The sequence below is a fragment of the Chionomys nivalis genome, chromosome 2, assembly GCF_950005125.1.
Source record: "Chionomys nivalis chromosome 2, mChiNiv1.1, whole genome shotgun sequence".
NCBI classification, from domain to species: Eukaryota; Metazoa; Chordata; class Mammalia; order Rodentia; family Cricetidae; genus Chionomys; species Chionomys nivalis.
In genome coordinates this window covers 29,295,948-29,312,154 of record NC_080087.1, presented here as the reverse complement: position 1 = coordinate 29,312,154, position 16,207 = coordinate 29,295,948, and the positions used below count along the sequence as shown (strand labels likewise).

The following is a 16,207-nucleotide window of genomic DNA, read 5'->3' as shown; positions in this document are numbered from 1 at the left end:
TAATACAATGTGTGAAAATGACAAAATTAAGCCTATTACTTTATACACTAAAAAAAAATCTATGAATCCATCCATGGCAGGCCAAATGGATGGTAGTTTAAATAGACTGAGTTAAATAAGGCAGTTATTGAAGTTAAGTTTACATGTTTATTTTTCAATTTGGCTATAGAAAAATATAAATTTATATATATGTATATATATAAACAAAATATTACACATACAGATCACAATTCTCTTTCTATTGGATAGTGTTTATCTGTACTCTGTAATTAAATAAATAAATAAGCTTGTCTTAGTATTTATAGGAACATTATTACTGTACAGTTGCTTTTTTTAAAAGTCAACATCATACCTAGTAGGCCACTTTGTAACTTTCCATATTGGCACACTGTTGCCTGCTGTCTTTGATAATTAGTAAATGCTTCTGGGCTATTTGCTAAAGCTTTATTCTTTGTCTTTCCAGGTTAAAGTTCATTTGTTTACCTTGTACATGACAACATTTCTACAAGAAAACAGCAAAAGTCTGAATGAGAACTGAAAGTGGATGATTTGAATGTAGAAAGTATTTTTTCATGATTTCTTTCATCAGACTTTTCTTTAAAGCTGGGGTTGGTGGCACACCTTTTCAGCCCCAGCACTCTGCAGGCAGAAGCAGGTGGATCTGCTTGAGTTCAAGGCTAGCCTGGTCTACATGGCAAGTGCCAGGTCAGCCAGGGCTACATGGTGAGAAGGTGTCTAAAACAAAACAAAAACCACAAGCTACTTTTTTGAATTAAAATTCTTTGTTCAGTAGATTAATATGAAATTTACTATTCCTTCTGGAGATAACCTGGCACATATGTATAAGTAGTATACTTTTTTAAAAGAGTAAATCATTTAATTAATTAGAGGTTTGATATTATATAGCCAAGACTGGCCTTCCCTTGCTTTGAGTTTGAGATTGATTTTGGATTCCTGATCCTACTGACTTCACCTGCCTAGGGTTGGGCTCGCGTGTGCACTACCATGCCCAATTGAGAGTAAACTAAGTATTGAAGAAACTTTTTTTTTACTTACTTATATAAAATAATCTATTTTACTTTTCCCTTGTTCACAGAGTATGGGGAAACTGCCTCATCAGAGCAGAAGCGATTCTACAGTGTAGGCACCCTTGTAGTGTGGACTTGCTTGGGGAATTGATAAATATGGTATTTTGCCTTAACAATAATTTTTTTGCATTAGATATACTTTGAAAGACATAAATTATAAATTTCCATCTTCTATCAGAGGACAAAAATGGGCCTCAAGGGATCTTGGAGTTACTTTCATCTTCTTCTGATGGGAGAAATAGAATGTGCAGGTTTGCTGGTCAGTTACAGAACAGCAACCCATTCAGGCTCACACTGCATTGACAGATCCCGACCCTGTAGGGCAACAAGGCCACAGCTTGGGGAGTGGACGGACCCAACACCAATCAGGGGACTAGGCTACTCCCACATTCCCAGAAAGCCTGCAGATCTTTGGGACCCTCCGCAGGAGCAGCTTCTCTCAGACTATCCTTCCACCTCCCCCACCTCCGCAATCCCTTCACCCGACTCCACCCACTTCCTGAGCTCGCGTGCGCGCTATTTCTCTCTCTATTTCTATTTCTCTCTCTATTTCTATTTCTCTCTCTATTTCTATTTCTCTCTCTATTTCTCTCTCTCTCTCTCTCTCTCTCTCTCTCTCTCTCTCTCTCTCTCTCTCTCTCTCTCTCTCTCTCTCTTCCTCCCTGGTTCCTGCATGGTCACGTTTTTTGCTTAGTGAAAATTCGTTTTGGGCCATTGTCTGGACCTGGCCTTTTTCAGCCTCAATCCAGATGGCTCATTCTCCATATTCACCGCATTAGATTTCAAAGGGAGATTTTCGTCCTAATGATCAGACTTCCTGTTTGATGAGACCTGATAGATCCTTGTTCTTCAAGACTAGGTTTGTGGGGTGGCGAAGACTTGGCTTTATGAGACATAGTTCTACATAGCTCCATATAGTCTCTCAAAATAGCTGTTTCGGAGCTCACCAGGCTGGCCTGGAACTTGCAGAGATCAGCCTGCCTCTGAGATTAAAGTTTTAGGCCACTGAAAACACTGGTGACTTGGACAATTAATTGGGGTTGGAGAGAGAAATTTTCTTCGTAGTTACAATTGAAACTACTGTAAAAAACACTTTGGGTTGACTTTCTGTTTTGAAAACTCTGGGTAGGGCGAGTATATTACACACATATGATGGGAATAAAGAGGATTTGAATATTTTTTTTTTTTTGTCTTTTCTTGAGCCTCACGCTCTTGGCATACAGAAGAACCCATGTGAGTCGCGTTTTTCCTAGGAGACCTTAGTATTCAGCATGTGGGGCGCTTTATCTCTTTTTGGGTAAGATATCCTGGCAGAAGATCAATGCCCAGTATTAGATGCATTAGGCTGCGGGTCCTGCCTGGGCAGGATCGAGAGAGGTGGTGGTACTCTGGGTCCGCATTCCTAGAAGCCTGCCTCCAGCTCTGGCGTCTGCTCTGGGTGCCTCCTCCTAGGCGTGTCCCGGGAGAGTGGGCGGCCCCTTTTCTGAGAGCACTTAGTCTCACTTGGCCCCCCACGCCTCTCCTTCTCCCCTCCCTCTTCCACCTCAGCCTTTCTTTTCGCCCGGGCCACTTCCTTCTTCTGCCTGTTCCTCCCCAGGGTGCGGAAGCAGAGAACCCTATCCAGATCCACGCGGCGTCCAGCTCTTCGGTGAAGAAGGAAGCAACCAGAGAGGTGAGCGAGTCCGGGGAGGAAAGGCTGGACCCACGGTCTCGGGGTGGGGGGTGGGGGGCGAGTACCGGGTTAAGGGTGGGGACCCCGGGGTGCTAAGGTGTGGCTGGACCGGCCCCGGGCATACGCTCCCCCCGCCCCGTGCCCCACTCGTGGGCACCCCACTCGGCCGGCACACTTCCGCACTGGGCTCACGTGACGTTTTACCGGGCGGGGCTGACCTGGAAAGGAGCAGCCCGAACCGATGTTTGCAGCGGTGCAATGTGTGGGTTTTGCACTTGGCGTCGGTTTGTGGTGCGGTTCTGCAGAGCTGGGTGGGGAAGGGCTGGAGGGGTCCCGGAGGAATAAAGTGGCGTCAGGACAGTGTCCTCTGCAGTGCGGAGGGCGAGTAAGAGAGGGGATGCGGGACTCGTGGGGACCCCGGGCAGCGCCCTTGGGTGCTCTGGGGGACCCAGGACGGGTGAGTTGGGGAGACAAAGGCCTCCGGACTAAGCCCTTCCTGTGGTCCAGGGCTCCGCGACCCTGTTCCACCAGTTAAGGGTTGAGCGAGTGGTACCCGCAGGCCCCAGGTTTTGGGGACCCATATTTGGCAAGCCCTCAAACTTGTAGGAGGGAATGACCAAATAAGGAGTGTGCCCTATCCAACGAAAGGGAGAAAGGTACGGGTCAGCGTTTGACCCGCGCCAGCTGTTCGAGATAGAATTGAGTCTGGAAGAGCGCCCAGCTCTCGTGTAAAGTTGGCTGCGGATTCCCAGGGGAGGCGACTCCAGTAGGCTTTATTTCCTTGACCTATTGCCTTTGGAGCTTTAAAGCATAACTAGAAGACGCTTCAGACATACCTCTCAAAATGTGTATGGATGGCGCTTTGCAGCGTTTGCCACAGCCCTACTCTTTGTGAGTCCCACTCAGGCAGCCCAATTAGAGTCTGTGACAGTTAAGCAGCCCGGCTAACATCTGCCACTGCCATTCTTCTGGCCCAGCCTCTCACAGACAGGGTCTTTTTCTTCGGCTTGCTCTGCTTCTGACCTCTCATTGTTCTTGATCTCGCTCACTGCAGTCGAAGGGGTCTGTCCTGCTTTTAGACTGCCATGGGTCTTCCAAAGATTGTATAATGTGAATGCTTTCTTCTTTGTCCCTCCCATAATAAGTGACTAAAACATGCCAAGTTGTGTATGCTAGCAGTAGTAAACCTGCTATTTTCCTATTCACAGGGGTCCAGACAGGGAGCCTATTCTTGCTTTGTAAATGATCCGCCTTAATAAGTACTCAGTATATGATATTACATAAGAATACACTATTACATTAGGCTCATTTGCATAATAGCGAAGGAAGGGGAAGAAGTGGCAAAGTGATGTGTTAAGAACAGCGCTTTGTGGCGTTAACCATTATGAGGTTTGTTTCATTCTCAATAAAACGGGGTAAGTACTAAGTGGCTCTGTCGGGTTCTTAGCATTTTATGAATTAGGGTAGCTGAATGGATGGATCAGTGCTTATCGGCACTTTCTGCAGAGCCTCATGACCAGAGTTTGATCCCTGGGGCCCGCATGTGACCTCCACATTCACACCTCCCAAAATAAATAAATGCAAAAAAGCCTTTAAAAAAATAATAAAAGGATTATATAAATTAACTCAGAGAAGGAGCCTGGTGTGTAGTTAATTATAAAGAAATGTCCCTTGCCTTCCCTCCTGGAAACTGGATAAGTGCCCATTTTAATGTAAGCGGTTATCACACTGCACATAATAGAGGGCCTTCCTCTTTGTTTCTCATTGTTAAATGAGATATAAAACCCAAGTATCTCCCTGGTGTCCGAAGTAGACTGTGAGACAGACTATGTTGAAGAGAGAAATACACAGGAGACTCCGAAGTCTCTGACCTGAGGTGTTTCATTCTCCCTTCAATCCTGGTTGGCTCTTTTTTTTTTTTTCTTTTCATTCTCACAAATCCGAACTTCCAGAAACAGGTAGAGAATTTTTATACGGCTCCCAAATCTCGTCTTGTGTCGTTCCCCCACGCCTGCGTACGTGTGCATGCAGGTGTATCTTGAACGTGTGTGTTCAGGTGCAGATATAAGCATGCGACACCCAGAAGTCTGAGGACAATCTCAGGTGTCATCCTCAAGGATGCCCGCCACCTACTTCCTTTGAGACAGGTTCTCTCAGTGGCCTGGAGTCCACCATTATGCTAGACTGGTTGGCTGTGGAGCTGGGTGCCACCTCCCGTATCTGTCTCTCCAGCTAAAACACCCAACATTTTTATGGAGGTTCTGGGACTCGAACACAGGAACCTCATGCTTGCAAAGCAAGTATTTTACTAACTGAGCCATTCCTCCAGCCTTCAGATCTGCTTTTCTGTTGTAGCTGTTCATCCTAACCAATAGAACAATACCCAACAAGACTATGTATATAAGTACATTACAAAGATGTCATGTTTTTTTTATATGGTTGGTTGCTTTTTAAATTATAGTTCAATTCATTAGGCTAGGTTTTTGGATCAATAGTCTTCAGCATGCAAGTAGTAGAAACTCATACAAAACACTACACATTGCAAACAGGGAAAATGTCATTGGTTTCTATAACCAAAATATCCAGGATCAGGAACAGGCTGAGTCATTTCCTTCTGGATTTCCTAGTCAAATCTTCCCATAGGGTAACCATTTACTCTGGGGCTGTAACCTCACATCTTAGAACCAGGGGAAAGGGTGATATTTACTAATAGTCTAGCAAAATCTTAGGGTTGAACTTGACCGTTTTGAATGAGAGTATTTGTCCTGGGACCTCCACATATGCGCGCCCCCTCCCCAAATAAATGTTTTAAAGCTTAAAACTAGAAGAGTTACATGAATTCACTCAGATGAGGAACCTGAAGCCTCTGACCAATCCTACTGACTCAGGTTCACTTCCAGAGAGGGGACTGCTCTGTCCACATACATGACTTTAGAGTAAAGACAGAAGTGTTGCCCCCAAACAAAACTCAGACTGCTTGTGCCAGAGTGGGAACCAGTACAGGTCCCACCCCACCCCCAAATAGCAGCTGGCCACTACTGACACAGACAGGTTTATTTTATATCCTCTGGGGATATTTTAGCTTTTTAATGTCCTTTTTAAACTGTGCCATGCTTTCACCAACACAAAAATCCCTAAGAGAACAGCACATTTTTTTTTCCCCCGAGACAGGGTTTCTCTGTGTAGCCCTGGCTGTCCTGGAACTTGCTTTGTAGACCAGGCGATCTCGAACTCACAGAGATCCACCTGCCTCTGCCTCCTAAGTACTGGGATTAAAGGCGTGCACCACCATACCAGGCTTGGACAGTATAATTATTAATAACAAGTTTTAGAAAGTTGCATTTAATCGACGATTTTACATTTTCCTGTAGTGTCAGCCCCTTGAACTACAATGTTCATGCAAATAACAGCAGATGGTAGGGGCACTTTTGATTATCCGCCCATAGGAAATCTGGTGTCCCAGTATCGTCTCAGCAGGTGGTATCCAGTTGGAGGCGTCACTCATACTTTAGAAGCTACCAGGAATTAGCAATAATCCATCTGGATTAAGTTGTTTCTATCAGATAATTGTCGACCGCCTTGACGGGTTACTCTGTCTAGGGTCTGTAATCCACCTGTCTGGTCAGTTATTCCAGGGTCACGGAGAGGTACCACCTGAAAGATATGGGCATATAAGAGGAATGAGGCTAAGCATATTTGTCGAAGCCTCCGTTTATTAGAGTCATGGTTACAGCTTATACAGCCCCTGGCTGAGGAGCTTGGGGGGCTGGGGCACGGGATCTTGCCACGTGGTCCATGCCCACAGCTTATACAGCCCCTGGCTGAGGAGCTTGGGGGGCTGGGGCACGGGATCTTGCCACGTGGTCCATGCCCGTCACATAGGCCAAGAGGTTACGATCGGTCAGGTCACGATTCCTTGGTCAGGAGTCACAAGGTGACACACCTAGTTCTCTAGATAGTTTGGAATATGAGGCGGGTTCCGTTAACAGATAGCTATTAACAGTTAATTTGGGTGTGGGATAGGCTTTGTCAATAAAACGATTCTCAATACAATTGGGAACTGAAGCCCTCTGCAAAAACTCCTCACGGTGGTGCTTCCTGTAAATTTTGGGGGGACATGGCTCCTGACAAATAATCACTTGTGGAAGATTGAATCGCTGTCCCTCCTGCCCAGTCACTTGCTGGTCTCCACTGGTGGTGTTCTCTCCCCTCATGCCTTTGATTGTTCTTGTTAGTTCCTGAAGCAGTGTTTGTGCTGGGCGCGCTAACAAGGAATATTTAAGTCAGATCCCTGTGGAGATTTAAGTCAGATCCCTGTGGAGAGCATTTTCCTTCTAGCGAGAAAACCCCCAAACTAGTAATTCCACCTGAGTGAAATAAAAGAGGCCTACAGTGTGGTGGGAACACCCAGTAGGGGAGCGCTCCTCAGATTAGGGAATGCTTTCTGGGGGGCGTTCCATCCAAGCGGGGACTGATTCATGAGCCTCAGGAGGGGAATGGCAGTAACCTGAGCAGAAGAAAGCGTGCAGAGAAGGCCAGCGGTATTTCCAGTGTAGATAGTTGAGGACTAGAGAAATTCCTGGAGCTGCAGCTTAGCGCTCAAGTGTACAGTGGAGGAGGCTCTAACAGAGGCCAGAATCCAGCCTGTGGAGGATGCAGCCAGCCACACAGGCGTTAACATGACTTATTGGGCTCAGCTCTTATTAATCTGGACTCTTCACGACGGGAAACGAATGGGCTTCACTACAAGCTGTGCAGTGCCGTCAGCTTTCATGGGCAGAATCCAGAGAAGGGTGCGAGGTGCCTGTGTGTGAACTGGAAGTTATCACTGCACTGACCGAGGCTATTCAGGCGGCCCTGCATGGGTCCGTATTACCGCTAGACCCCAGGCTCCTGCAGGGCGGGGAGCATGTATTTTATCTTGACCTCTCCGTGTCCTAGTTCAGCGCCTGCCCCAGCTGTGCCTTGGGCTTTCTCCTTTGTCTCCATAATTTTCTATTTACTTTTCCCATTCATCCACTTGATCCACCCCGTCATCTCCAAAAAGGGACCTGCCTGTAGTACCTTGGACCCAGCGCCGAGAGAACGCTTGCCACGTTGCTCTTTGTTGGAGGCCTTTCTCTGCCTTAAGCATGGATCCCGTTACCTTTTGTAGTTTGGGTGCTTAACAGAACTCTGTGACTAGATGTGCAAGGACTAATGCCGTGGTGAGGAGAGAGGCCATCTTCTCCCCAGTAGCCAGGAGTGGGGCAACAGAGAGGGGAGTTCTGTAGGTTGAGGGAAATTACTTCATTATGTTCAAGTGCATTACTTCATACAAGTAGAAAGGGGGCGTGGTCAGTAATAGTGACAAGTGCTTCCTGAGAAAGAGAAAGGACTCCGCTTGCTGTGCCTGATGGGGTAGAGAAATGGCTGTAATAAAGGCTTCTTTTCTCTTCCAGTCCGCAATGAATGTGGATCATGAGGTGAACCTCCTAGTAGAGGAAATTCGACGTCTGGGGTCTAAAAGTAAGTATTCTAACGCAGGGTGTTTCTTCTGAGTGCTTCCCTAGACGGGCATTCCGGAGCAGCTGCCCAGGACTTAGGGTACGGTGCACACTCGGCTCACAGCCCGAGACAGTGATGCTCTTAGCTTTCAAGGGGTTTTTGAGACATGGGGCTGTTGGGGTGTTGGGTTTCTGAGGCAGAGAGTAGCTTAGATGTTTTGTTGGTTTTTGAATTGAAAACTCCCTGAGCTTCTTTTGTTTGCATTAAAGACTGGCATTTGAGTTAGGTTGAATTATTTATTTATTTTTTGGCTGTTAAATTCTTGTTTTCTGCCTTATTTTATAAATTTACAAGTGACTAGAAATTTAGAGGGAAATTACACTAAATTGTATTAGTCAGGTCCCTCTTGGGCAATAGAACTTATAGAACAAATCTATAGATGTATAGAAAGGGAATGTATTAGAATTGATTACAGGTTGTGGTTCAGCTAGCCCAACAATGGCTGTCTACTAATGGAAGGTGCAAGAATTCAGTAGTTATTCAGTCCCAGCCGGTCTTCAGTAGATGCCAGATTCCTGAAGAATAACAGAATCCTGCTGTAAGTAAGGAAATAGACTTGCCAGCAAGAGAAAGCAGGCAAAGAGAGCAAGCTTCCTTCTTCCCTGCCCTGTATATTGGTATTGGCTGCCAGCAGAAGCTGTGGCCCAGATTAAAGATGGATCTTCCCACCTCCAAAGATCTGGGTTAGAAGTGGGTCTTTCCACTTCAAATTATTTAATTAAGAATAAAAACCTCTCACAAGTGTACCCAGCTGCTTAAGTTTCATTTGAATTTATTCTAGACGTAGTCAAATTGACAACCAAGAATAGCCATCACAATTTTCTTTATTTTCTCTAAATTCTTGGGATTTGTACAATTTCAAGCATAATAGTAAAATAAACCAACTTTTAGATTTTTTTTTTTTTGGTGTCTTTGTCTTCATTGGCCAAGCAGCTATTGTGTGTATTGTGAGGATAATGAGTAAAATTGGTGTGTTGTCCTTCTCCTAAGTAGCACTAAAATGGTTGTATTCGTAGCATGAGGTATTTGCTACATCTGAGATGTACAAGGATTGGAGAGCATATTGAATATAAGAACAATGAACATATGGAATTCAAAGTTTTAAACTTATATAACTGAGAACTAATGTTTCGGAGTATCTCATAAACAAACATTGCACTCTTGTAGTTTCAGCACTCGGGAGGTGGAGGCAGGAGGATGACAAATTGAAGGCCACATTGGCCTGCACAATGAAACCCTGTCTCAAACAAACAAACAAACAAAAGAAGCTATGTCATTACAGTTTGAGTCTTCTTAGAATTGTTTGCTTATGAATTACAAATCCTTTAATCTAGAAGGATAGACACACTTTCAAAACTTCCACTAAGCTGTTATTTCTTACTGTCTCTTGTGTTAGATGTCTTCCTTTTCGACTGTGTACATGCATGCAGAAGCCAAACGTTAATCTTGGGCATTATTCTTTGGGACTTCTCTTGAGTTTCTATCTATCTATCTATCTATCTATCTATCTATCTATCTATCTATCTATCTATCTATCTATCTATCTATCTATCTATTGAGACAAGGTCTCTCATTGGGTCATGGAGCTCACCAAACAGACTAAGCTGACTGGCCAGTGAGCCCCAGAACCTCTCTGTCTTTACCTCTTCAGTGTGCAACCCCCCTTCTCTTGTTGGTTCTGGTAATTGAATTCAAGTCCCCAGGCTTGCACAGGCAAGAACTTCATCCATTTAGCTGTCTCGCCAGCCCCTGCATTTGTTTTCTATTCTTGCTGTAGGCAGTTACCACAGACTTAGCAACAGTAAAGCAAGATGTTTGACACCAGGTCACATTTCCTATTTTGTGTAGTTCAGGCGCTTTCCAGGCTCCGATCCAGGTGCTGGCTGACTTCAGTCCTTTTTGGAGGGTTTTGAGGAGACTGTATGTAGTTCCTTATTTTCACTCTTCTGTAGCTGCCTGCATTCCTTTGCACCAGTAGCAGTGTGGGGAGCCGGGTGTCCTCACCCTGCACTACCCTGCCTTACTCTTCCATTCTTAAGAACTCTCAGGATTCCATATTAATGGATCCAGATAATCCAGGATAATGTCCCATTTTAGAGCCCTTACTTAATCACATTTGTAAAATTCCTTTTGCTTTGTAAGGTAATGTTCTCCAAGTTCTACAGAATAGAACATGGATTATTTTGGGGTGGCGATATTCTCCCTGCCCCCTTTGGTGGACCCGGTATAGAATTCATGCTCAGACATGCTAAGCAGGTACTCCTCCACGGAGCCAGTCCTAGCTTCCTCCTCCTTGAGCTTTCTCTAGTCATTTTATTTGAACATCATAACTGAAATGTCAAGACAGAAACACATGTGTGTTTGAGGTCACAGCCACATGCGTTTAATCATCTTTTCACGGACTGATACTGCTCTCCCATATGTGCCAAGCCCTGTTTAAGTACATGTGACATAGGCATGTTCTTTTTCTTCAAGCATCTTATTACTTAATTGATGAAAATAGCTAAAAATTGATGAGGCACTTATCAGAAAAAAAAAAAAAATGACTTGCCAGACTGTGAAGTGCTGGTCTTCCTTTCAGGATAGTTCCAGTGCCGTCGATTAGCGATGACTGTAGAGTTGGGGGCACATACTTGGTTAAGCCTAGACTAGGTGGGACTTGGATGTGTAGAAGCGTAGGCAAGTGAGTTGAGGAGGGGATATGTGAGCTGAACTAGGAATGGGAATGATCTGAAGTTTGTGCAGGACACTGAGAAGACACTGGAGAGTGTAATTTATTAATATTTGGGTCCTCCGGCAAACCAAGTCTTTTCCTAACTTTTCTCTTACCCCTCACTATACCCATGTCTGGGGAGGGGTGTCTGATTTTCACTAAGGCACCCCTGTTTTTGTTCTTCTCCCACATCTCCTGGGTCTCTCCAGCTCCAGTAGGGTCACATTACTTGGAATTAGTATGTTTGGATTGTTAAGAGCGTATTCCCCAAAATTTGCAGACTGTTCCTATTCACGTCAACCTGGTGTTCGCTGGTCAGGTTCAGCTGGCCTTAAAACTCTAACCTTTGCACTCCTAAAGAGTGTCTGTGTTCTACTTGGGCGATCTGAAGCTCCATTTCAAAACGAGCAGCTTTACAAATTACAAGACAAGGTCATTAGCATAACATCCATATGCATGAAAATCTAAATTTCACAGACATACTAGAACACCTTGACTTCATTGTTGGCAAAAGATGACTGATCGAGTTGGAAAGCAGATAATGGAACTATCTGACATGTGATGGTTATTTTACTTGAGGCTAGAGTGATTTTGACTAATCTACAGATGAAGTATGCACTCCTACTAGAAACTGATGAAGGAAATTTTTGTCTGTTTCTTTGAAAGTCCGAATCTTTAAAAGTCTCATTTTTCATCCAGTTAGAGAAGATGAAGTGGAGACTATGATTACTTGGAGATTTAAATTCTTTCATCCAACAAGAATTCTTGAGTACCCACTTTGGGCTTAAGTATAGAGACTATAGAATTGAAAAAGAAATTCTATTTCAGTCCTTAAGGTCTTCTTGAGGCAGCTGGAAGATGAACAGACTAGAAGTGTACTGGGAAGGGGTTGTGGGCTTAGTTAGCTGTGATGATACTTGCCTGTAATCCCAGCTCTTGGTAGGTCATGGCCACCCAGGATTACTGAGACCTTTTCTAAAAGTTTTTAAAAGAAGGGCATGTTGGAAGCTGGACTCCTGTCAGACTCTCATACTTGTTCTTATACTTGCTGGGTGATCTTGTGTACTTTATCACATTTCTGTATCTTGGTTTCTTTATTTGTCTAATAATAATGTTTGGTTAATTCAGACGCTTTTCATTTTAAAGTCTCTAAAATAGAATGCATTTTTTGTTGTTATGTTTGTCTTTTTGAGACAGGATTTCTCTGTGTAACAGCCTTGACTCTCCTGGAACTAAGACTATCCTTGAACTCACGGAGATTTTCTTGCCTCTGCCTCTGCCTCCTGAGTGCAGGGATTAAAAATGTGCACCAACACTATCTGTCTTAGAATGTATCTTAATATTGATTTGCTTTATTGAACTTGGCAGTTTAATTGGATATAAAATAATGGTGCGTCTTGAAACCTGTTGAAGGAGCTGCGGGCTGCGTTCCTGCCGCCCAGCTCCTGGCCGCCTGGCTAGCTTATGCCCCGAAATAACAACACACAAACTGTATTCATTTAAACACTGCCTGGCCCATTAGCTCTAGCTTCTTACTGGCTAATTCTTACATCTTGATTACCCATTTCTATTAATATGTGTAGCACCCCAAGGTGCGCTTACCGGGACGATTCTAGCCTACGTCCATCCTGAGTCGGAGCTTCATCGCGTCTGCCCCACAGAGGGGAAGAAATGGTGTCTGTCTGAGGCATTTTACCTCACTTCCTCTTCCTCCCAGCATTCTGTTCTGTTTACTCCACCCACTTAAGGGCTGGCCTATCAAATGGGCAGTTGCTTTATTAACCAATGACCTTCCTCCATCAGAAACCAATGGTGTCTTTTCTTACATGAAATGAGGATTGAGTGCATTTTAATGTCTATAAAGGTCACTTAACAGTTCTAGGAATATAGCAAGTACTCAATAGACACTGGCTAATGTTACTGAAGTTGATGGTGTGTGCTTTGATAGCCACACAGTTTAGTAAGAAGAGATAACTAGTGGGATTGAGAATTGTGAAGGAAGTCTTAAGGAAGGTTACAGTTGACTCTGTTCTTGGATAAAGGCATTTAGGTAGAGAAGAGGGTCTGGGATGCTGCGCTGATAACTCAGTATGGATATAGTTACAAAAGCCAGGTCTCCTGGGCAAGAACAAACAGTTCATTATGACTAAATCCAAACATAAAGTTATAGAAGACCAAGCAAGCGTTGGATGCTCAGCTACAGAGAGGTAAAGAGAGGCCATGCTCTTCGCTTTATTTTGAAGATGCCAGGGACCATTGGAAGCTTAACGTAGAATAGTATCCATCAGATTTGCATCTTATAAAATGTCTTCCGTATGTTTTATTTCCCGTTAATGTGAATGGTATGTTTGGGGGGGGGGCAAAAATAGGGAGAGGGAGACTGGTGAGGAATAACCAGTTACAGCTTGAAGTTATCTGGGTGAGAAACAATTAGAGTCATTGGAGATAAGCAGATAGAATTAATTACAAAGACACAAGGAAGGTGTAGTCACCTGAATATTTGTCAGATTGAAGGACAAGAAGGAAGGAGAACTCTAGGATTATACCCAAATTCCTGCATTTGGTACCTTTAAAACATGTATTGTAAATTGGACTTTACTATTTTGGCAGGTTTTTAGATGGCTCTACCGATACCAAATCCATTAACTCTGCACAGTCCTGTCAAGTGCATTCTCACTTTCATTTGCTGGATGTGGTAACAGAAGGCCAACACTTGAGGGCTGTCCAAGACTAGCCAGTGCCATTACTTACATCAAACCATCAACAGTTGACAGCTTCTTAAACAGCAGACCTACTTTTCATCTAGTTTTTAATAAATATCTTATTAACTGATATCCATGAAAGATAATCCTGTAAAAAATGTCTGGGTCTCCCCCCCAGGAACTGAGATTCAGTGGTCATAATAGACAGATATGCCCTGTTTTAAGGCCTTCACTCCAAGCCTGGACACTGAGTATGATCATAACATGCTCTTTCCCTTCCATTTCTTGTCTTTATTAATCTGGCAGCTAACAGAATTTTTTTTCAAAAGGATTTATTTTTTAAAATTTTATTTTTAAATCAAATGTGTAAATTTTTGTGGGTGTTTTGCCAGCATGTATGTGTATGCACCACATGCATGGCTGGTGTTCATAGATGTCAGGAGAGGGTATCAGATCCCCTGGAACTGGAGTGACCAATAGTTATGAGTTGCTGTGTGGATGCTGGGAATTGAACCCTGGGTCCTCAGGAAGAACACAGCCAGTATTCTTCACTGCTGAGCCATCTTTCTAGTCCCAACTAAAAATTTTGAATATCAAAACTGAGAAAAATTCATCTACAGCCTTCCGACCATATATATATAAACTTTGAGACAGGGTCTCACTATGTAGCCCTTGCTGGATTCACACTTGATATGCAGACCAACCAGGCTTTGAACTCACAGAGCTCTGCCTGATTTTGCCTCTTGAGTGCTGAGATTGAAGGTATGCATCACCATGGCTGACCACACTCACCTTGCATAAATGCTTCTTTCTGTTCTTTTCAGTCTTTGTCTACAAAGCGTACCATATTTATTCTGCTACTTGAGTATAGGTAGAGGCTTCATGTTTTATTTTAATCTTGGCTACCCCTGGGTAGATGTTTTCCGAAGATGCCCCAAGTTTGCCATCCATGGACGCAAGACACATTTACTAATGTTGTGTTTCTGCAATTAGATGCCGATGGGAAGTTAAGCGTGAAGTTTGGAGTCCTCTTCCAAGATGACAGATGTGCCAACCTCTTTGAAGCATTGGTAGGAACTCTGAAAGCCGCAAAGCGAAGAAAGATTGTTACATACACAGGAGAACTGCTTTTGCAGGGTGTTCACGACAATGTTGACATTGTACTGCTACAAGATTAATGTGGTTTGCGTATCTTCATATCTCTGGTAAACTGGAATAATTAAGTCAAAAGACAAACATATGCTTCCTTGTGTATTTTTATAGGACTTTGTAAACAAGGGGGACTCATTGAAAAGTCCTGTTTTTATACCTTGAAACATTACACTGTAAAGTAAACAAAACCTATTATTTTTCTTAAGAATGTGATTGGGAAATACAGGCAATGAAACATTTTTGGAGGTGTGAAAGGAGTTTTTGTTTTTCTTGATTCATTCTTGGAGAATTTCTACAGGCACTTGACATTCTGTCAAAGCAAGAGGCAAACTGAAGATCGGCTCCCATGAGGAACGTTGTGTTTATGTAATAAAAACATGTAACTGCCTTTAAATTCCTGATGGCTGTGTTTTGTCGTTAAGTATGAGTGTGCCTCTTACAATTGAGATTTTGTATCAAAATTAGGTCACTGTAGTAAAAATGACCTTAATTTAAAAAAAAAAAACCTTAAAACCCACAAAGTTACTTAAATAAGAATTATGGTTTTGATGTGGATGCAAACTTAGCCCCCGAGTCAGAGGAAAAGGCAAAAAACTACCACTTCACCTTTCCGTTAGATTCAAACAATAGGAAGTGTTGGAGGAGGGCTGCTTGTCGGTTCCCAACTAGCTTAGACCTGAAACAATCACACAAAAACTGTATTAATTAAATCACAGCATGGCCCATTAGCTCTAGCTTCTTATTGGCTAACTCTTGCATACTAATCTGTGTATGTGTAGTAAGGAGAGTGGTCCTTTTGTTTCGTCCTGCCTGGCTAGCTTAACCCCCCCCCCAAAAACCACTGTATTCATTTAAATACTGCCTGGCCCATTATCTCCAGCCCCTTGTTGGCTAACTCTCACATATTAGTTTAACCCATCTCCATTAATGTGTATTGCCACTTGACTGTGGTTTACCAGCATAAGCCTAACCAGTGTCTATCTTGGGCAGGAGAACCATGGCAGCTGCCACACTGCCCATCTTCCCAGCATTCAGTTCAGCCTACTCCACCTATCTAAGTTCTTCCCTATCAAAAGGCCAAGGCAGTTTCTTTATTCAACCAGTGAAAGCAGCACATAGACAGAAGAACCTCCTACACCATGAATCGCCACGTGACAGTGGCTTACCAGCTAAAGTTTCCAGCATCTGTCTCCAGGGGCTCCATGGCTTCTCTATGACTCAGTCCTCCTTCTCCCAGCATACAGTCTAGTTTTTCCTGCCTACCTAAGTTCTGCCTTGCTGTAGGTCCAAAGCAGTTTCTTTATTCATTAATGGTAATCACAGCACACAGAGG

General features: G+C 43.6%; 1 protein-coding gene across 1 annotated transcript; it reads left to right on the top strand.

Annotated features, from left to right (window-relative positions):
* The first annotated feature begins 2,571 nt into the window (after positions 1-2,571).
* Abracl (ABRA C-terminal like) lies at positions 2,572-15,262 on the top strand. Its single transcript, XM_057762188.1, has 3 exons — positions 2,572-2,760; positions 8,202-8,268; positions 14,716-15,262. Exons 2-3 carry the CDS (start codon positions 8,208-8,210, stop codon positions 14,898-14,900), a joined length of 246 nt encoding a protein of 81 aa, XP_057618171.1. The 5' UTR covers positions 2,572-2,760; positions 8,202-8,207; the 3' UTR covers positions 14,901-15,262.
* The last annotated feature ends 945 nt before the right edge of the window (positions 15,263-16,207 follow it).